This window comes from Triticum aestivum, chromosome 6B (genome assembly GCF_018294505.1).
Source record: "Triticum aestivum cultivar Chinese Spring chromosome 6B, IWGSC CS RefSeq v2.1, whole genome shotgun sequence".
Classification (NCBI taxonomy): domain Eukaryota; kingdom Viridiplantae; phylum Streptophyta; class Magnoliopsida; order Poales; family Poaceae; genus Triticum; species Triticum aestivum.
The window spans coordinates 574,627,451-574,648,600 of record NC_057810.1 but is presented as its reverse complement, the minus strand read 5'-3'; the positions used below and the strand labels follow the sequence as shown (position 1 = coordinate 574,648,600).

Below are 21,150 nucleotides of genomic sequence, written 5' to 3'. Positions count from 1 at the left end.
ACCCAAATTCATCGTGCTTTGGGCCATGAAAAATGGAGTATTTAACCAAAAACTACCACAATTCGCGGTAACGTGACAGAAAACTACCACTTTACGATTTTGTCCCGAAAACTACCACTTTTTTATTAATCCGTGACAAAAAACTACCAAATGTGAAAACTGCTCGCTTTGCCTGGGTTAAACGCAAATCTGACTGCCCGACCCCACACATAAACGGGCTAAAAATGCAATCGGGTCCCTAGTTTTTCTTCAAAAAAGCAATCGGGTCCTCCGCCTCCTTCTCCGGTGAAGACCACCGCCGCCTCGATCTCTTTCTCCGGTGACCCGCGTGCCTCCTCTGAGTTCATGACGGAGCTGGTGTGGCCGGAGCGGCTGGCGCCAAACCTTCCATCCTCCTGCCATCTGACGTCGTCGCCGGCGGCGTGCGTACCTCCTGCTTTTTCCCCTTCCCTCTCTCTCATCGACTGATTTCCCCACCTGGCGACCAGCGGGCACATGCGGTGAGCTCGGCACGCGCAGGCGGCGAGACTTGCGGGGCGCGGCAGCCACCAGGGAGCGCGTGCGAGAAAGAGGGGGAGGTGGTCCGAACCTGCACCAGAGGCGGGAAACGCTGGCGGCGCCGGCGAGGTCGGCAAGGTCGTCGCAGGGGGAGAGGTCCCCCCGACGCAGTCGACGAAGCCTGCGGGGTACATGCGGCGACCAGCGGCTCACGGCAGAGCATGGCGGCCAGCGGCGGCGCGTCACCGCTGCACGGACGAGGCGAGCAGGTGCGACGCGGTTCGCGGCAGCATGTAGCGAGGCCAGCAGGGCCGCTACGCAGCTTGGCCTGGCAAGTGGCAGCTCCGACCGCAACGAGCAGCAGTAGTGCATGGCCATGGCTAGCTAGCCTGGCAACTCCGACGGTGTTGGGTACACCGTACACAAGCAGCTAGTGCGGTAGTGTCTCCGCCGCCGGCCATCTTGCTCGCATTGGAGCGTGTGGGGGCTGCCGGCGTGCCTGTGCCTTCCCGGCGAGATGGGCGAGCTGGGGGGCTGATTGCTTTTTCTATACTGACGTGTGGGCCAACTCGTCATAATTGAGTTTAAACAAGTTGAATCGGACACTTTTTATACATGGTAGTTTTTAGTCAAAGATTAGTGAAAAAATAGTAGTTTTTCGCACAAATTTGTAAAGTGATAGTTTATAGGCACGGTTCCATGAATTGTGGTAGTTTTTTGTTAAATACTCTGAAAAATGAGTCCAGTCTGGCACGGTTTACTTACCTTGTCGTGTTTCTCAACAAAAAAAAATACTTACCATGTCGTGCTACTTGCCAAGGGGAGGCCCAAGCATGACCCAATGGCCCGTCGTGCACTCGTGGGGCTGGGCCAGCCCAAGCACGACCTAGTAAATAAGGACCTGTTAAAATCATGATTATCTTTGTCATATATTGTCACACTTGACATATTTGAGATGCTCAAATTTTTAACCACACTTTGGCTTGTTTTAGGGAATCTTATCACACTTTTTGTTTCTATGACATGTGGGGCTTACTGCTCATAACTTTTTTTATCTTAGTTGTGGCTAGAACCAAACACACATCTAAGTTGGTCAAACTTACCTAAGTTGAAGTGTGGCAATTCGTGTCACGGAACCAAACAACCCCTAAATATTACACTTTATCATTTTAAATCAAGATTTTTTTTGAACGGTCACCGGGGGAGAGGATTTCCACCTGAATATATTGCTCAAAAAGCTGCCAAAGCCAAGAGTCACCCCCTTAAGCTTTGGCTGATCCAGTTTATAAGGGAAACCGGATCAAAAACCTAAACAAAAGCCCTATTTTTTATTTACAAGGACATTCCTATATTAGACAAGTTTCCCTAATAATCAAAACACACACTTATGAAGATTTTGGATCCAACCATGCCAACCCGATCCAAGTACGACCGGTTTTACTTCGCACCGTGTAGTGCTTTGGACCGTACCGTGCCACCCCGAAAAGCTCGATCCAAGTCCTAAGTTTAATAATAAGAAGGGAATGCTATGTTGAGTTAACAGGTGCCCAATAAACAAATAAGGATTTATAAAAACCTCTTATTTAGTGAACGTTTGCTAAGGAGGATGACATTTACGAACGTAGGGTATCGAAATCGGCTGACCGGCACAGGGGAACCTTGACCACCACCAACCCCCGCAGCCGCTCCCCGGCGCAGTGCAGCGCACCTCCCACGTTCCAGCCGGATAAACAATCAGCCCAATCAATCACCGGCGGCTCCGCTCAACGATCCCTAGATTACTTCGCCTTCGCCACCAGAAGCCAGGAACCTCGAAGCGGACAGCGAGAGGAGCCCCGCCGGTCGATCCAGAGGAGATGGGCTCCTGCGAGATGACGGCCACGGAGGTAGCGGCGCTGCTGGATCTGAAGCCGCACCCGGAGGGCGGCTTCTACGCCGAGACCTTCCGCGACTCCTCCGTCTCCCTCAGCACCGCCCAGCTCCCGCCGCAGTGTAACATATATGCTCATGCCCGCCCATTTCTCGTCTGTTTCATCTGATCTGACCCCTCTCTCATCGGATGGAGCGGGATGCTTAGTACGGAGTATTTCCGTTCAGAAAGATAAAACATAAAGGTGTAGCAGTGTGCGGTGCGATGCGCCGATTGGATTGGGCCCAATTCAATCGGGGTTTCTGCTTGTTCTTCGTCTTAGCGTGTGCAGAAGACACCTTGCAGACCTTAGATGGTAGAGTAGCATATTCTGGCAAGTGGGAATTCAGATAGTAAAACTCACCATTGTGTCTGGATCATTGAGTGCGCAGAAACCAGCGGTGTTAGCCAGGGGATTGTGGCCTGGGGGTAACATGATGTGTTAGATATACCACTAGTTAGTATAACTTTGTGCTACTGCTGTTACATACATCAGGCACGGAATACATTTTGCTATGCCACTGTGTACTACTGTTGTTACATACATCAGGCATTATTGCTTTTAGGAAGATTGCACTACTGTACTTCCTCTGCTTCTACTGCCTACTGGAACCTGTAAATGGATATCATAAGATGTCGCGGGATGGCTGCATAAGGATAGTTGATTTTTCTAACAAAAATATTATGCTGTGATCGCTGCCAGAACAGTTACAGTTACTGCAAACATTCTTGATAGGAACTCGCTGCTTTTTGATATGCTCCACAAAAGGCAAATTTAGTGCGAACTATTTATCTTTCTGCTAATTTAGTAACTCCATGTTTGGATTTGTACCTGTCGATGGCTGTCTGCCTTATACTGTTCTGATAGTTAACCGGGAAACATATTGATGCTTCTTGATTGGAAATGTTTACTTCTGCTTTCCCTCTGTTTTAGTCTTGAGTGCTGGTGTATGGCTTACATTATAGAAGTGGAGGGCAGGTGAACATATCGTCAAGCTGCCATGGAAATACCTCTAATACCTTCTTTATGTATGCTGCAGACAAGGTCGGTCGTGCTGTGAGCACTGCTATCTATTTCTTGCTTCCTTCAGGGAGTGTTTCACATCTGCATCGTATTCCTTGCGCTGAAACCTGGCATTTCTACAAGGGAGAGCCTCTCACGGTTGGTGACAGTTGCACGCTTGCCTTTATATGGGTATTGAGATTGCCATTTTGAATATAGCTAATACAACTATTCTCTGTTTGCTAGGTATTTGAGCTACACGACGATGGCCACATTGACCTCACCGTAATTGGTCCGCACCTAGATGCTGGGCAGCGCCCCCAGTACACCGTGCCACCAAATGTGTGGTTTGGATCTTTCCCTACGTTGGATGTTGAGTCGTTTGCATCCGATGGCAGCCATCTTGTGAACTCTCGGAAGCGAGACCCCGAGAAGCACTACTCCCTTGCTGGCTGCACCTGTGCCCCTGGCTTTGAGTATGAAGATTTTGAAATGGCCTCTTTTGATGATGTGAAATCTATTGCCCCGAAGGCAGAACCCTTCCTCAATTACCTTATTCCTTCCAAGAAGTAAGAACGATCAGAGATGTTCATATTGCTTGCAGGCAGTCTATTATGGCATTATCGGGCCTTCCTGTATTGGCTTTGGATGCCATTTTCTGTGATTGCACGAGGTCTGTATTTTAGTCTTGTCACTCTGAAAGAGCACTCTTGTGCTGGTGCTGGTGCCTGGTTGTAACATTTTATGTATCACAATTAGTGGAATAAAGTTTGAGCTTGCTTGTGTAGTTATCCTTTGTCAAACACTCACTCGTTTCGTCGTCCAAAAAGTTTGTTTCATTCAGTTCGACTCAGTCGCAGACTTTTTGGACCCTTTCAACCTGTATACATGCCAAATTCCTTGATTTTTTTTCTTGCGGTTGAAGTTCCTTGATGAATTATCCATTTGGTTTCATGTCATTTTTTCTGGGATTTGAAATATTCCCCTACTGTCTGAAAGTGGTTGTCATTGAACATACAATTAGTTTATTGTGATCAACTTGATGGTGGCTTGATGATGAGAAAGAAAAAGAAGAAGCAACCGAAGAAACGCTGTCAGGCTAAACCTAACGCTAACTGAAACAACTGAATAAACGCTGCCACACCAAACCAAACCCTATTTCTTAAGCAAGTTTGTTATTATACCCATGGATTTCGAGTCGCTCGACTAGTCGCGACTAGTCGTCGACTAGTCGACGAGTCGCAGTTCCAGGGCCGACTCAGCCTCTCGACTCGACTCCTGGGATGAGTCGAGCGACTCACGCGACTAGTCTCGACTAGTCACGACTAGTCGCGGTTTTTGGGTCGAACGACTCGAGGCAGCGCTGGATCTGGAGCACTCTCCCGCCGCCGTGCTGCTGCTGCTGCTGTGCTGCCTCGCTGCTGCTGCTGCGCCCTTGCCGCCGCGCTGCTGCTGCTGCTGAAGCTGAAGCGGCAAGAGGAGCAGGCTGGGAGGAGGAGCGGTGGCAAGAGAGCTGCTGCGGGGGAGTTGAGAGATCCATCGCTGAGAGGAGTGGTGGACTGGTGGCCAAGAGAGTGGCAGCAGAATGTGTGGCGGCTGTGGTGAGGGAGGAGGGAGTGTGGATGGTGGATTAGGTCACAGGAGGAGTATATAGCTACTAGATGGGCTTTTGGGCCACAGGGAAGTGCATAACTAGTGGCCCATCTCTCAGTTGGCCCTGGTTACTGCTGCTGGTGGTGTGCTCCTCCCCTCCTCCCCTGGTTGCTGCTGCTGCTGTGCACTTGTGCTCCTCCCCTGACTGCCTGCTGCTTAACTCGCGTTGACTCGTCGCCATGTCGACTCGTCGACCGTGAGTCTAGACTAGTCACGACTAGTCTAAAGTCGCCCTCCCCGAGCGACCCGTCGACTCATCGACTCGAAAACATTGATTATACCCCAAATCACGCTGACAGCTGGGCGGACCGAAGGAGGGTGCTTCTGGATCTTTTCCACTCCGGCGATTACGAGCCAGCCCACAGGTTTTCCTGCAAATTACGGCCCGCGTGCCACCCGTATAAATACCGGGCTCCCCTTCAGGTCTCCCCCACAATCCCAATCCCTACCCCGAACCCGACTGGACGCGCAGCTCTCTCCCAACCGAGGCGGCGCGACCTCCTCCCGCCGCCCCGCCCCGCCCCGCCGGACCCCTCGCCGCCCGACGCTCCGTCCGTTCCATCCGGATCCGCCTATCTCGTCCCGCCGCCTCCCAGATCCGCCGGCCGCCTCCCCTCCGATCTTGTTTTGTTGGTAAGCTAGCGTGCGACGCAGATACACAAGTAGATAGATAGGATCCAAGTATAAAACTCTAGCGAACGCCATGTTTGTGGGTGGATGGGCATCACAAATTTACAATCCTGTTCTGTGTGCACTGATTGATGGAGGCATATGCCTAGTGGTTTGTGACTTCACATATCGGATCAGTATCCATATTTCGATGTTCCAGAATAGTCTGTGCTTTGTGTATCAGTTTCTCTGTTGCGGGTTCATCATATGCTAGTTATGAGATACATATTTAGGTGCATCTCTGTTCTTGATTTCGTCTTTTTAGTTGCTAGAGCACCAACTGATACATCAAGTTTTGGGTAATATCGTGAGGCAAGGTTAGATGAATGTAACGTGTGCGATTGCTCTGTTTATTTTGTTGTCAGTTTGTACTTCAGCTGTGTCTGCATGCAATAGTAGAGATTGTCCCTAGTCAGTTTGTACTTCAGCTGTGTACACCAGTTACTTATATTGTTGGTGGGCACTTAAAAGGTGTAGATATTGTGATCTTTGTTTCTCTGTTCTAGACTGCTATCTTCATTATAAGTTTCCCTATCAGCTTTGTATACTAATGTTGCATGCACAATATTTCTGATCCATCTCCTTGAGATATGATATTCAGTGTCAGTACTTGTAATAATCAAATATGAGTTTGTCATTATGCCTTGACATAGCACGTGATCAAGAGTAAATGGCTGTGTGCCCTAAAACTAGAGTAGACCTCTGCTGTCGTTTGGACACCTGAACAGGAGTTGCCCCAAAAGTTTAGTCTACTCATCTTCACCATCCCTTGTGAACTTGCTGGTTGTTTTTGTGTAATTTGCATTGAACATTCAAATATCTTACCCTCTTTGGACAACTTGACTTTGTTGGTGTTGGTCATGCTGTGCTGTCTAGACTGTTGGCAACATGCTGGTTATTTTTGTTTTTGATGTACTAATTCTGTAATTTGCATGGAGCTATGCCAGTTGATACAAATATCTTAGCCTCTTAGGACAACCTGACTTTGTTGATGTTGGTCACACATGTGCTGTTTAGACTGTTTATATGGGGCTCCTGATTTTATCATTAAGAGATTTAGTAGTCTCCTTTCTACAATTCTGCCAGCAACTGACCCATGAATTGATACTGTGTGATACTCTAATCCCCTTTCCGCGATGATGGTGTAATTTTTAATTCAGTTAGTTTCTTGTAATTTCATCTTACATGAAGAATCAGCAATATCTGATCTTTGACTTGTTTAATCAATGTAGCAGCCTCTGTATTGCTGCAATCTGACAAAGTGGAGGGCCTAGAAGGTGAAGCTTCTTTTATGTCTGAACAAGCATCGGTTTATTTGGGATCAGTTGGATTGCTGGGAGAGTATTCTCGTTCAACGAGAAAAAGGCACAAGTTTGTGCTCCCCTGCATGCATCAAGAGCCTATTAGGATCTCTGGTTCTGAGAATTCACTTGCCACCGCCAGTGCTCAAAGCCAGCTCAGTTTTCTTCAAGGACCAGCAGCTACTCTCACTTCTGGAATTTTCTACATCTGATAGTACCTGCTGCAGAAAGCTTGAGTCAAGATGGCGCTGCAAAACATTGGTGCTTCAAACAAGGATGATGCCTTCTACAGGTACAAGATGCCCAGAATGTTGACAAAAATAGAAGGCCGTGGTAATGGCATCAAGACAAATATTGTGAACATGGTTGATATAGCAAAAGCACTTGCCAGGCCCGCTTCCTACACCACCAAGTACTTTGGATGTGAGCTTGGAGCACAATCAAAATTTGATGAGAAGACAGGAATCGCCTTGGTCAATGGTGCTCATGATACTTCAAAGCTGGCTGGCCTTCTTGAGAACTTCATCAAGAAGTATGTGCAGTGTTATGGCTGTGGCAATCCTGAGACTGAGGTCCTCATCTCCAAGAAAGAGATGATAACTCTGAAATGTGCTGCCTGTGGCTTCCTCTCTGATGTTGACATGAGGGACAAACTCACTACATTCATCCTGAAGAACCCGCCAGAACAGAAGAAGGGAGGCAAAGACAAGAAAGCTATGCGAAGAGCTGAGAAGGAGCGGATGAAAGAAGGTGAAGCTGCTGATGAGGAGATGAAGAAACTCAAAAAGGATGCAAAGAAGAAAGGTGCTTCTTCCAAGGATACAAAGAAAAAGGCTGCTGGGGGAGGTTCTGATGAAGAACATGCAACCTCACCAACTCACAGTCAAGGTGCCGACCTTGCAGCTGCTGCAGATGATGATGACGATGACGATGTGGAGTGGCAGACTGACACGTCAGCGGAAGCCGCGAGAAAACGCATGGAGGAGCAGCTGAGTGCAGCAACTGCTGAAATGGTTATGCTTGCCACCGAGGAGACGGAGAAGAAGAAGAAACAGGCCCTGCACAAAGAGGGCAGTTCCAATGGGACACCAAAGGCTGAAGATAATTCCAATGGCAACCAGACTGGGCCCAAGACCACTCCTTATGACGAACTGGTTGAAGAGATCAAGGCCAACTTGGGCAATGCTGCCACTGCAGCTCAGCTCAAGGGTGTCCTCGCCTCCTCAGCCCTACCTCCCAAGGACGTGATGCATGCTCTCTTTGAGGCACTCTTCCATGGCATGGGCAAGGGGTTCGCGAAGGAAGTGGTGAAGAACAAGAAGTACCTTTCCGCCGCGGTGCCTGATGAAGGGTCCCAGATGCTCCTGCTCCAGGCTATCGAGGCGTTCTGTGGCAAGTGCAGTGCTGAAGCCCTGAAGGAAGTCCCCGTCGTCCTGAAGGCCCTCTATGATGGAGACGTCCTCGAGGAAGAAACTATTGTCCAGTGGTACAATGAAGCTGTTGCTGCCGGCAAGAACTCCCAGGTCGTGAAGAACGCCAAGCCGGTCGTGGAGTGGCTCCAGAGCGCCGAATCTGACGACGACGAGTGAGAGGCAGTGCTGCGATTCCCTACCACCCTACTACCGAGTGTCTTTGATGAGTGTTATAAGTGTCAGTCGTTGTCTTTCAACTTTCCGTATTTGCCTGTTGTTTGCACCATTGAGTTTTTGGTTATTTCTGTATTGAGTCAGTTAAACGAACGACTATATGTCTGGTCCGTTGCATCTGGTGTGCCTGTTTGTTTTCTGGTCATCTTTCATTGAAACTACGTTTGAATATATAATATGTGAGATGCTGTTATATCAAGTTTTGGTAGATTTGTTCTAATTTTTTGTTATATGCGTTATTGAGTTGCATGCTTGAATCTTTTGCTTATCCAGAAATCTCATGGTACATTAGACAGGTAATGTTGATTTTCCAGTCACAGCGCTGCCTTCATTTTATCAGCTAATGTTGATTGTGCAATTACATCGCTCTCATCAAAATCACCTAGATAGATTCTGCTTGTATTTCTGTGACGAGTTTTTAAACTTAAATTGATCACTCAGTTGTGATTTTTGAAGATATATAGTACTACATGAAATACTTCATGCTCTCATTTTTTGTTATAGTACATGAGTACATGGCAAAACTGGACAACTCAGCACTACATGCCAACATTTTCTTATTTGGAACTACTACATGCCAACACTGGTATGTCTAAAAGAATACGTACATGCTAACAATGGCGTCCCACATAGAGCAGAGCAGAGGTACAAAAATGGTAATTCAAGTTCCCATATAATAACATTGATCATCTAGTCGATCATATCACCCTGGGCAGCAGCAAGCTCAACTTGTCCCGCTTCCTCGACGGCCACGGCCACTGGCACAGCAGGCAGCTTCTCGAGCCGCTCCCGCAGCTCGGCCTGCTCGGCCCTGAGGCCGGAGTTGTCGCGCAGCACGCGGTCGCAGTCCCTGATGACGCGGTTGAGCTGGTCGAGCAGCTGGCGGTTGGCGCCGCGGAGGTGCACCACCTGCGCCCACAGCTCGCTCAGCTGCTTCTGCTTCCTCATGCGCGACCGCCGCGCCGACTCCCGGTTGGACACCATCCGCCGCCGCCGCCGCTCCTCCGCGAGGCTGCTGCTGCAGTGCGCCGCCTGGTGGTGGTGGTGGTACTCGTCCGACTCGTCCGAGTTGGACGACCTGGCCCCGAACGGGAGGAGGAGCCCGCCGCCGGCGGCCTCGTGGAGCAGCTGGCCGACGACGTCGTGCTGCTGGTACGAGGAGCAGGGGGGCGACGTCGCCTGAGGAACCAGGAGGCCGCCGCCGTTGTACTGGAAGAGGAAGTCATCTGGAGCTACCTGGTAATGAGGCCTGAAGGCGGCGGTCGCAGTCGCAGCCGACAGGTACGGGACGCTGGCGAGCTCGGCCGGGTACATGCTTGCTCGTGCTCGGTCACTCGAGCTAGCTAGCTAGCTGTGGAACGGAACGGAGAAGAGAGCGGATGGCCTGTGATTATGGAGGCGAGAGGGCAGATTTATAGTGGAGATGTGCAGCTACAGGACCCACGTCGTCGAAGTTGCCTTTTCTGCTGCGTGGTGCTTCTTGGATATACTGAAGCAGAGCGTTAGCTTAGCTTGCACATAGTAGTACTCCTACATAACGACATGGGATTGGGACCGAGACTGGGATCAGATTAGCAGGGGTCTTGATGGGCATCATGCAACGTTGTTTTATTATGGCTCCAGCTTTTGGAAAATGTGCCTCCAAAAGGCTGCCCATTTGTTCGCCGAGATCAAAATGAAAAAGGTGGAATGAGGCGCCGCTTTGTAGCACATCACCAGCACCAGGTGCTGAGGCCATTCAGGGACACGGTGGTTGGGTAACAGTGACAGCCATGTCCGGGTGAATTGTCAAAGGTGTGTACATCTATACTACTAGTGTGTGGCTTGAAAGAGCAATACTGTAAACATGGCCCGGTTCCTCTACCGAGTATAGAACGTATGAGACATGGTCAGGTCATCGTTTTCGGGCAGAGTTGCTCTTGCCTTCTTCTAGGGTTCCTACCAGAAATTTCCGAAGGAGAGCTCAAGCAGCAGGAGCACCTTCCAGAAAGAGGAAGGTAAATTAGGTTGGTCTGTTGTGGGTGTTACTGTGGCCCAGGGGAATTCCACTTGGATAAAGGGAAGGTGGAACTTCTGCAGTTGGCAACTTGCCACTAATTCTCTCGTCAGCTCACAAAACCCCATATCCACTAGCTAGGGCAGTACGACCCTTTTATCCAACTGTCGGTTGGGTTCCAGAGAACAACATTTTTTATTGTCTGTGCAGTCTGACATTTTGCCCCATGAAGCAGACATTAGTTTTGCCAGGTATCGGGAGCGTAGTGATTCAGACAATTTTTTTTTTTTTGCGAGTAGATTCAGACAATTCCACCTTAGAAAGCGGCTATATTCTGAACTTGCTTGGTGTCAAGAGTATTAGCTTCGTAGTAAGCCATGTTACACGTGATGGACATCTCAGACAGTAATTACACTTGTATATACTCCCTCCATAAATTAATATAAGAGTGTTTAGAATACTAAAATAATGATCTGAACGTTTTTATATTAGTTTACAGAGGGAGTATCAATTTTACTACTCCCTCCATCCCATAAAATAAGAGCATTTTTACACTAGTGTAGTATTAAAAACACTCTTATATTATGAAACGGAGGGAGTAATTTTTACTTGATGTAGCTAGGGCTGGGCATTCGGTTTATATGGTTAATACGGTTCAGTTTATTCGGTGTTTTATAATTTCGGTTTTGAAGAAATGAAAACCGAATTAATCACACAATATTTAGAAACCGAACCATATTAACCATAATATATCGGTTTGGTTTATTAGGTTAACCGAAAAACCAAAATACATGCACTCATCAGTATATATCACAAGAGCTAGCAACCTTAACATCAGTCAGTGCTTTATTCAGTCAAGCAAACTAGTGAACATAACTAAATGTAAAATCACATGGGGCGTTACATGTATTATGTACGGAAGAATATGTGTGATGCGTGTAAACTAAGCAACTCATGCACTAATTGATACACTAATTGCTAGTTACTTCCATAAGCAAGCGCCGGGCATGCATACATACTCGCGATATTGCATGGATAGAAATCTTAATAAGTACTTGCTAGAAGAATACGGCCATTGACTATGTTGCATGCAAACAATAGTAGAATAATCTAAACAGATTCAGTTAGCCATGCTAATATGACGTTACATAAGAGTACTAGTTAGATTGTGAGATTAGAAACTCATCTAGCGGCTGGCGTGACGTCTGCCACAACCAACAAGTATTTGTTAGAGGACGCGCCCCTGCTGAACTTTTAAAAACAAGGTATTGCATGGGTATCGTACATATCGGTTTTTTCGGTGTATTTGGTTTTTGGGCACTGGAAACCGAACAAAAACCAAACATCGAACAATCTTAAAATTTCCCACCGAATAAAAAATCGAATCACAGAATAAATAGATAAATCGGTTAATATGGTTCGTTCGGTTCGGTTTTTCGGTTTTCGGTTCAAAAGTGCCCACCCCTAGATGTAGCATTGACATGTACGTACTTTACTTCGCATATATCTGAACTGAAGACGGAAAATCCTGCTTCCTGTCACTGTCACATTCTTAGCACTTCACCACACAGTACGTACGCTATCAGAACGTGATAGCAATCCGTTGATGTTGTATTACCAATCAGGTCCACATAATTTGTTAGAGATACGCCAGACAAATATCTACCGAAATAGGCCTTTGCCCAGTTTTATAAATAAAGCAACTGTTCATACAACCAACATCCGAACATCATCTGAAGAGTGACCGCTCGGACCACAACACATTCATGCCCAAGATAACATAAGAGAAACAGAAGAAGAAAAAAACACCTAGCAGCCGACAAGCGGCACTACGATGACGATAGTCGACACACTGAAGCCAGCAACGCATCCATCATGAGGCCGAGCCGGTCGCGATCACGCTGCCTCGAGAGCGGGCGCCAGTGCTGTAAAAAAGCAAGAAATTTGAAGAAGTCAGATGCCTTCCTCGGAAAGACCTTCTCAATCACCATCTTATTATGAGTCGTCCAAAGAGTCCATGACATCGCCGCAAAAATAAGGCAAAATAGACAGCGATGTCGCGACTGCTGCATAACTCTGTTGGAGAAACTCCGCAAGGTTCAGGGCCTCCAGTCGGGTTCCAACGCCTCGCAGGCGAATGTCCATAACAATTAACACCCACGCCACCATACATGGGAAAAGGATATGGGTCCCAATCTCCAGTACTGCACACGAAAATCTTAATCTTTAAGGGTAAAGGGGGAGGGTGTTTCCACAACGGAGAAAGCCACAGGGTGGTAGGTGGTTGGCATAGGGCATGGTATGCCGTATCGCTGAATATTCCGCCGTCGGCGCTAGCCGCCAAGACACCGTGTCCGGATAGCTGGTAGCACTAGTGGTAGGGTGGCCCGTAATCTAGTCCAATCGTCACACTTTGCTTGTCCAAAGGTGCGACGGAACCGGATATTCCACTGTCCAGCTTGTAAGGCCGTGGAGACTAGTAGAGACGGATCTACACAGATCGAGAACAAGTCAGGGAAGCATACACGCAATGGCTTGGTACCCAACCAGGGTCCAGCCAAAATTGGATCACGTCCCCATTCCCCGTGGAGAATGAAATCCCTAGCGGATGTCGTCCTTGATCCTTTGGATGGAACGCCAAAATTGCGAACCACCCGTCCGGGAGCATGCTAGGAGCGGCTCACCCCTAAGGTATTTTGCGTGAATGAGTTGTAACCATAACCTCCCTCGCCGCTTAGGATCTGCTAGACCCATCGCAACATGGGCGTGACGTTCATGCGGCGGTGCAATAGTGCCCAAGCCACCACGGTCCTTAGGCATACATATATCCACCCCACTTTACCATGTGATACTTTTGACGACCGTTGGTCGCCTACCAGAAGAAGCTAGTGAGGTCCTTACCGAAGGCACCGTGAACGCCCTCAGGTAGGATATAGAACCCCATCATGTACATGGGGAGGCTCGCTAGGTTAGAACTAATAAGGACCGATTTGCTGCCTTGGAAGTAAACTGCGCACACCAGGGCTCGGCCCGAGATGCCACTCGTCCCTCCAATGGATCGAATGCACTCATCAGAATCTTCGAGTCGGCCATCGGCATTCCCAAGTATATAATGGGGAATAAGGTTAGTCTGCAATTTAGGTTGTCCGCAATCCATTGTTGTTCCTCCGCAAGGAATCCTAGGATGATGACCTCACTCTTGTCAAAGTTAATCTTTAGTCCTGACATAGCCTCAAAGCAGAGGAGTAGGAACTTAAGATTGACGATGTTCAGATCGGACCCCTCCATCATAATCATGGTGTCATCGGCATACTGGAGGTGAGTGACCCCTCCCCCAAGGATCAGGTGACCAACTAACCCTAAGAGGTGACCTGTCTTCGTGGCTTTATCCAAGATTTCTGGTAGCGCATCAACAGCGGGATTGAAGAGAAAGGGCAAGATCGGGACCCCTTGCTTCACTCCCACGAAGGACGTAAAGAATGGCCCACCTCGCCATTTATATTCATCATCGTCTTACCAGACCGCACCTACTGCATAATGCAGTTGCACCATCAGTCCTCAAAGCCTCCACGCTGCAGGACTAGCCGCAAGAAGGTACAGTCCAGCCGATCATAGGCTCTCTGGAAATCCATCTTGAGAAAGACGCCCTTATGTCCGTGAGTCCGCACCTCGTGGACAATCTCATGAAGGGCCAGGATCCTGTCTTGAATCCGTCGTCCTTTCATAAATGCCTTCTAGAGGGGGTGATCCAGCCGCTCAGTGACCGATGCTAGTCTAGTCGCGCAAACTTTTGAGAAAATGCGCTCGAGAACGTTGATTACTGTGATAGGTCTGAAGTGCCTAATGTCCGTCACCCCAACTACTTTGGAGATCAGGGTGATGACTCCAAATTTTATTCGCGACATGTCAAATGTTCCAATATAGAATTCACGGAACATCAGCATGATCACTGTCTTTAGGACATTCAAGAATTTCTGAAAGAAGGCAACCAACATGCCATCGGGCCCCGGTGCCAACCCCGCATTCATAGAGGCGATCACCCTACCCACCTCTTTCGACGAGAATGGGATAGTTAATTTCGCATTCTCAATGTCGGATACCCTGTCCGCTGTCGGCCAGAAATTTTTCGCCAAAGATACCCCACCACGGGGTTCCGCCGAGAAGAGCCCCTTAAAGAAGGAGTAAATGTGGGTACTAATCTCATCTGGGTGCTCGAGAAGGGTATCTACCTCCCATAGGCATGGGATGGAGCACTTCCGGCGTCGCCCATTAGCTACTGCCTAGAAGTAGGCGGTGTTAGCATCGCCTTGGAGGAGCCATTTCTGCCCCCCCCCCCCCCCCCCCCCCACGTTGCCAGAACAGTTCTTCTCCCTTGAAGATCTCCATCAGGGAGGATTGAAGGGAGTACCGCCTCAACCACTCATTGGCCGACATACCGATCGAATCAGCAGCCATGTCTAGATCCTTAATCTGGTCCAGCAGGGCCCCTTTACGGGCCCTCGGGTTAGCACCCAGGTTGGCGCCCCACCCCGCATGAACTGGTGGATGTTCTTAGAGCAATGATGCTAGATATCCGTGGCACAAAATACTCGTGGTGGATTGGCTGACGCTTGCAACCAACGATACAGTACCATCCCGAGGAACCCCGGCTGTAGAAACCATGATAGTTCGAAATGGAACCCCGGCGACGGGCCTCCTTCCGCTCGCTCGTCAGAAATTAATTTTTATCTTTATACTTGAATTTGGATCATAACATAACATAATATAGTTGAACATCAAGATATTTTGTTAGCTCGTGTGAGAAGACGACAACTTCCTTTAGCTGAGAAATACGACGATTTTGTTACACAAGACAAAAGGATATCCGAAAAGAAATGCAGTAGATCACATGGTCAAGCAGTTCATCATCACAAGCTGACGACACCGTTCACGAAATTCCTGCACGGCCAAAATTCCGCTGTCTTCACTTCCCCTGCCGATAGAGTCTGGCGATGGCTATCACAACATTCGACGGAGGCGGGGAGAGGAGGATAGCCTACGCAAGAAACCAACAATGGATGAAGGCTCCGGGAGTTACGGGGAGAGGTCGAGCTCAACCGGATTCGATTCGATTCGAGATCCCTGGCTGGCGCCATGAGTGCCGTCTCGTAGCTATGCTCAACTAATCCACCTGGTTTCCACGGCCTACGTACGCTTTGTCCCTCCCGTCTACGAACGAGGCCGTCGTGTTCGAATGCAAGACAGTGCGATCTTATCGAATCCCGTGCCGTCTCTCTTTGGATCTTGAACACACGCAGACACAGAGCCAAGACAAAAGCATGTCGTACTGCGTGATCAGACGGAAAGAAGATGGCCGTCTGGTTTCGCCTGGCCTCCCTCTGCTTTCACGAATGAATCAATAATTCACCTGTCTGCCAAAGGTCAAAACTCAAATGGCAAAGATCGAGGCGATCCAAACACATACTCTGCCATGCCGTCATCAAGCATAATGTACAAGTTATAACTAAACCTTCGATCGCCATTTGCTCTGTTAACAACAAGAGATATTTAGCTAGCTGTTGTCGATTGGTCAGGGCATCTCCAACGCCAACCCGTAAATTTCCTCCCGCGTCCGTCTGCGGACAGGTGACCACTCCGCGGAGACATGGATGTGGGAGGACGCAATCCAACCATACCCGGATACATTTCAAACACTTTTTCAATAAACTGAACGAAATTCATGCAAGCGAAGCCGGATTTCATATAGACATGACAGATTTCATACAAACCGAACGAAAACGGTTACATTTTGGACATATTTTCAACTAAAAAGCTAAAACTATGTGCACGTAGAGCTCCACTCCAACGACACGAATACACTATACTAGTCTACGGCCGGCCTCGACTTGTGTTCTCCATGTCCCGCAGCCCGCTAACCGGACTGTTGGGAGCCCCGGAGGCATATTCTTCCCCCGTATCTACCCTATGTTCGGTTGCGCCACTCATCGGAGCGGCAAATAGGGTGCTTCAGCCGGAGGGGAAGGGTGCCCGGCGGTGGCCTTCCTGGGACCCAAGCGGCAGCGGCCTCTGTGTTCTACTTCTCCTCGATGATGGCAGCGGGCGCGGACGTGTTGGCCTTCACCTCGTCGACATCTGCACAACCGGCTTCTCACTCTGCATGCATGGTGCGACTATGCGCGCGTCGACGGCAGATGGCGCGGGCGCATGCACTGGATGTGGCGATGTCGTGCCGCCTTGCTCCCCGCCGTGCCGACGTCGAGCAATTCGCCACTCCTCACCGAGTTGGCCTGGAGCGGCGAGTTGCTGAACCACGCGGCGACTTGGGGCGTCAACTGGCTCCGTCGGGCTAGGCAAGGGAGGTGTAGCAGCGAGCTGCCTCGCTCATATCCGGTGGGCTCGGCGGGCCACCCAGCCGTCTTGTATGACAGAGAAAATAGTGAAGAAAAAGATGGAGGAGCGGCGGAGGGGTGCGATTCTTGCCCGGTGCCTGGCCTCGTTTAAATAGAGGGTGGACAAGAGGAGCTCGGCCGGCGTAGTGTTTAATGCCGGCCCGCTCATGAACGGACGTGTGGCTGGAATAGGTTTCTCGGCTTCCACGCGATTTTAATGGAGGTGTTTGAATGCGAGGAGGAGGCATGTTCAGCCGGGCGTGTAGCGGGCGGCGCCCTCGGCTGGCGTGCCGCTTCAATGGCGGAGGCGGTGAGAAGCCGCGTCCACCCTGAGCCGCCTTCAATGTGGAGCGGCACGCTCTACAACCGCATGAATGCGGGCAGGTGGTGCCGAGCGAGAAGCGCGCGAGGGAGGGGGGTTGATGGACCAGGGCGGTCAGAAGCGGGCTTGGCATCGGTCAGGACTCCCGTAAACCTCCCCTACGTTTCTCACCAGTTTGCGCGAAAACAGTACAGACTATGCCGCGTACCGATACAAGATCCTGTTGGATGGCTTCCGCGGTCCGAACGGATGCGGGCGGTTTGCGGGTTCACCTTGGAGATGCCCTTATCCACAATCTGGAAAACTGAACCAGGACCGTGACTAGATGATCAGTTGTTGCATGGCGTTGGTTGATCGAGGCCGCCACTAGACCGCAAGAGATAAATATAAGCGGGCAATTTCTTGACCGGACCAAGTTCAACCATGGTTTTGCATTGCTGCTGCTCTCGTTAGCTTGGTCAGTATATCCAGGAAATGTTGACACCAGGATCGATCACGACGTTGTGTGTCAACGGCCTAGCATCGAGATTAATAATGCCAGTGACGAAAGCACACCTGAAAGGAAAGGCGAGAGACCAAATGTGACGCAAAGAGACTGGTCTCCTTTCTTTTCGATCGTATAGCCCTACCCCTACACACCAGGCCAGGGAGTGCGAGAGATTCTCGTCCGGCAACTCCCATCGGTGGCGCCCTATCCTGCCCGCAAAGCCTCCGACCCGGACACGAAGAGTATCTTTCGGCCGTCGGATCGGCCCGATCGATCGCCGTCGAATGAGATCTCTCCTTGTCCCGGAGCACGCGTTTGGTAGGGCTATGGAGGGGGCGCCGGACCCATGGTTACCTGATCGGGGGTGACAGGAATTAGCCCTAGACGGTACGGGGCTACGGCGGGGAGACGAGCCGAAATGCCGATATCTTTTGGGAAAGGAAAAGAAGCTGGTGGTGGGTGGGTGCTTGCTAGGGTGATGTCTGCGCGCACACACGCACACGGCCGGGGAAGGAGCGCTGTTACGAAAAGGCGCTTGGGGTGGCCAAATTCACCGTTTTGATCTTTTTTCTTAACTTAAGCACGATTTGACCCTATGTGTAACTTTTTTTCGGATCTGACCCTTTTTCTACCGCCATTGTTTTTGGCGGTAGGGTAGCACATCCTACCGCCAAGGCCTTTGACGGTAGGACTTACTTACACCGTCACGCTCGTTCGGTGTGAAAAGGACCCTACCGCCATGGTCTTTGGCGGTAGAGGCATGCATGTAATTATAATAAGGGCACGCATGCAATAAAAAAAATCATTTTTTGTAAAAAAGACCCTACCGTCATAGGCTATGGCGGTAGGGTTACACGTCCTACCGTCATCGACTGCGGCGGTAGGGTCCTTTCTGCAAAAAATGAAAGTGACGGTGCAGATAAGTCCTACCTCCAAAGGCCTTGGCGGTAGGGTGTGTTACTCTACCGCCATAGACAATGACGATAGAAAAAGGGTCAGATTCGAAAAACTTTTGCATATAGGGTCAGATCGTGCTAAACTAACGAAAAAGGTCAAAACAGTGAATTTGGCCGCTTGGGGTTGGGTATGGCCGCACGGTCACGTACAAGTCGACATGTTGATGATGATCATTGAAGAATGGTAAAGCAGGCAAGCAGGTCTAGCCATAGGTGGCTTTCAGGAAAGGTGGTGCGGCCGAGCAGGAGCGTACGTGAATACCTGGACCGACAACGAGACTAGTAGCAGTATACAGTATATCGTTAGTAGTATCTGCGACGAATGATAGTTACGACACACAAACTCGACTTTGTGCATGCATGATCGAGCGTTAAGATACGCAACAGCGACGGTGTCTCGTCTCGTCTCGTGCGGATTCATGCGTGCACTGATGGAGGACCTAACTATAAAGGCAACTGTATTATATAGCTCGGTTAGAGAACACGTACGGCTTTTGGTGTAATCTGTGGTGTTATCATGTAGTTGTATTGTATACGGTGGACGATGCATGCGGGCGCGCGGCCAACTGGTCGACGACACGTTACCCTAAGCCCTCCACCGGCTAGCCGCTGATCCGTGCATATCCAGACCCACAGCGGGACAAGGCTTTTTGTTAAGCTGCACGGAGCTAGAGACAGACGGACAGACAGCGGATCGGCAAATCAGCCAGGTGAAACGAAATAAAGCCAGCGACGGCGACAGACGACAGCCCCCTCGCAATCCAACGACGTCAGCTCTAATTAGTTTCCATTTGCCCCACTCACAACCCACCGTACATGCATGCACAGCTCCAAATTAGACGCCGGAAAGCTAGCACCACCAGCTCGTGTCCGTGCACCGATCGATCCGGTCCGATCCATGGCGGGATGATGGCGGCCACACACTACCTCTGCATCCGCGAGCGAGAGGAGGGGAGGGGTCATTCGCGAACCACCGGTGGCGAGCGCGCGGGTCAACACCCGCACCCGTAGAGCCCTCGACGACGCCGGAGAAAGAGAAGGGTGCAAATTGCCAAAGCCAAAACTCGGGGCGTCGTATGGCAGGCACACGCGCGGGCGGGCACGAGTGCACGACCGAATGCCGGCTCTGCCCTGCCGCGGAGGGGCACGGCCGGCCCGGGTGGCGGGGCCCAGGCGCGTGTCGCGCGCGCTCTGGTGCCCTCGCCGCTCCTTCCCTTCCTTCCTTCGTGCCGCCCCACGTACGGCGACCACGGCGGTGGTGCTCGTACCGTACGTACGCGACGTAAAGCTAGCCCCACTCACTGGAGCGCGCCTCCGATATTTCATGTGGATGTACGTGGGATCCGTACTGTGTACTCCCTCGGAGCACCGCGCTTCGTCTTCGGTTCTTCCAGGGTGATACCGTAATCCAAGAGTATAAGGCCTAGAGAACAGATCAGAACAACAAAATCAGAGTGGCGCAGCGGAAGCGTGGTGGGCCCATAACCCACAGGTCCCAGGATCGAAACCTGGCTCTGATATTTACATTTTTGATTTTTTTTTTCTGATTTCTTTCTCCTGTGATTTCACCTCTTTTTTCCGCCTCCGTTGTTTCCACCTCTGCCATCATGTTTATCCTTTAATTTCATACTTTGTCACACTTACTAATTCGCATATGTGCAACAAAGTACGAGCGTATAGGCCGGGTACTTAAGACTCTCGCAACAAGGGAAAAAAAATGCACTTAAGACACCACAAAAACTCTTGATGATAGGTCCAAATAAAGGAAGAAGATTAACCTGCCAAACTCACTGACGAACCCCGGCACGGCCGGAAAGCCAAGATATAAACAAGATCGCATGCCTCGCCTTTGAACTGTACTATAGTACTACCGTGAACCACTTACGAGCCCAATTAGCAAGGTCGGCTGGCTGGGCGTAGCATAAACAAAGGGGCGCTTTACCACCCGGCTAAGCACCGTACGTACGTACTCCAGTCTCCAGCCAGTGCGATTATCATTATTAGCAAATCATGCGCGCGCACCGCTAATGCCGGTTGCGTCGAAAGGCGACGCGGACAGCCAGCCGCGCCCGCGGGCGCCCGCTACGTCGCCGGGAAAGAAAGGCCCGGCCACCGGACGGAGGCAGGCGGGCGGGGACACGAGTGGCGCCCGTCAGTCGCGACGTCGTCGCGTTGCCCCGCCCGCCGCTTTCGGCTGTCGCGCCCGCCCGGCGAGGTGTCGACCCCCTCGCCGCCGCCCCGTCGCTCTCCGGCCCCCCGCTTTGCCTTTGCTCCCGTACGTGCGAGAGCGAGACGGAGAGCTGCCGGCCGTGGCCGGGGGG

General features: G+C 50.3%; 3 protein-coding genes across 4 annotated transcripts; 2 read left to right on the top strand and 1 right to left on the bottom strand.

The window, feature by feature from the left end:
• Positions 1 to 2,115: 2,115 nt before the first annotated feature.
• On the top strand, positions 2,116 to 4,253 carry LOC123138107 (uncharacterized). The gene is made up of 3 exons (XM_044558014.1): positions 2,116 to 2,490; positions 3,448 to 3,569; positions 3,657 to 4,253. Exons 1-3 carry the CDS (start codon positions 2,355 to 2,357, stop codon positions 3,981 to 3,983), a joined length of 585 nt encoding a protein of 194 aa, XP_044413949.1. The 5' UTR covers positions 2,116 to 2,354; the 3' UTR covers positions 3,984 to 4,253.
• A 1,232-nt stretch (positions 4,254 to 5,485) lies between these two features.
• On the top strand, positions 5,486 to 8,878 carry LOC123138106 (eukaryotic translation initiation factor 5). 2 transcript variants are annotated; one of them, XM_044558012.1, is made up of 2 exons: positions 5,486 to 5,696; positions 6,965 to 8,878. In XM_044558012.1, exon 2 carries the CDS (start codon positions 7,276 to 7,278, stop codon positions 8,620 to 8,622), a length of 1,347 nt encoding a protein of 448 aa, XP_044413947.1. In that variant the 5' UTR covers positions 5,486 to 5,696; positions 6,965 to 7,275; the 3' UTR covers positions 8,623 to 8,878. The 2 variants fall into 2 exon arrangements, with proteins under 2 accessions (XP_044413947.1, XP_044413948.1); XM_044558013.1 differs by having other exon boundaries at positions 5,492 to 5,696; positions 6,968 to 8,878.
• Positions 8,879 to 9,138: 260 nt separating this feature from the next.
• LOC123134460 (uncharacterized) lies at positions 9,139 to 10,149 on the bottom strand. The gene has a single exon (XM_044553713.1). The coding sequence runs from the start codon at positions 9,991 to 9,993 to the stop codon at positions 9,370 to 9,372; it is 624 nt and encodes a 207-aa protein (XP_044409648.1). The 5' UTR covers positions 9,994 to 10,149; the 3' UTR covers positions 9,139 to 9,369.
• Positions 10,150 to 21,150: the final 11,001 nt, after the last annotated feature.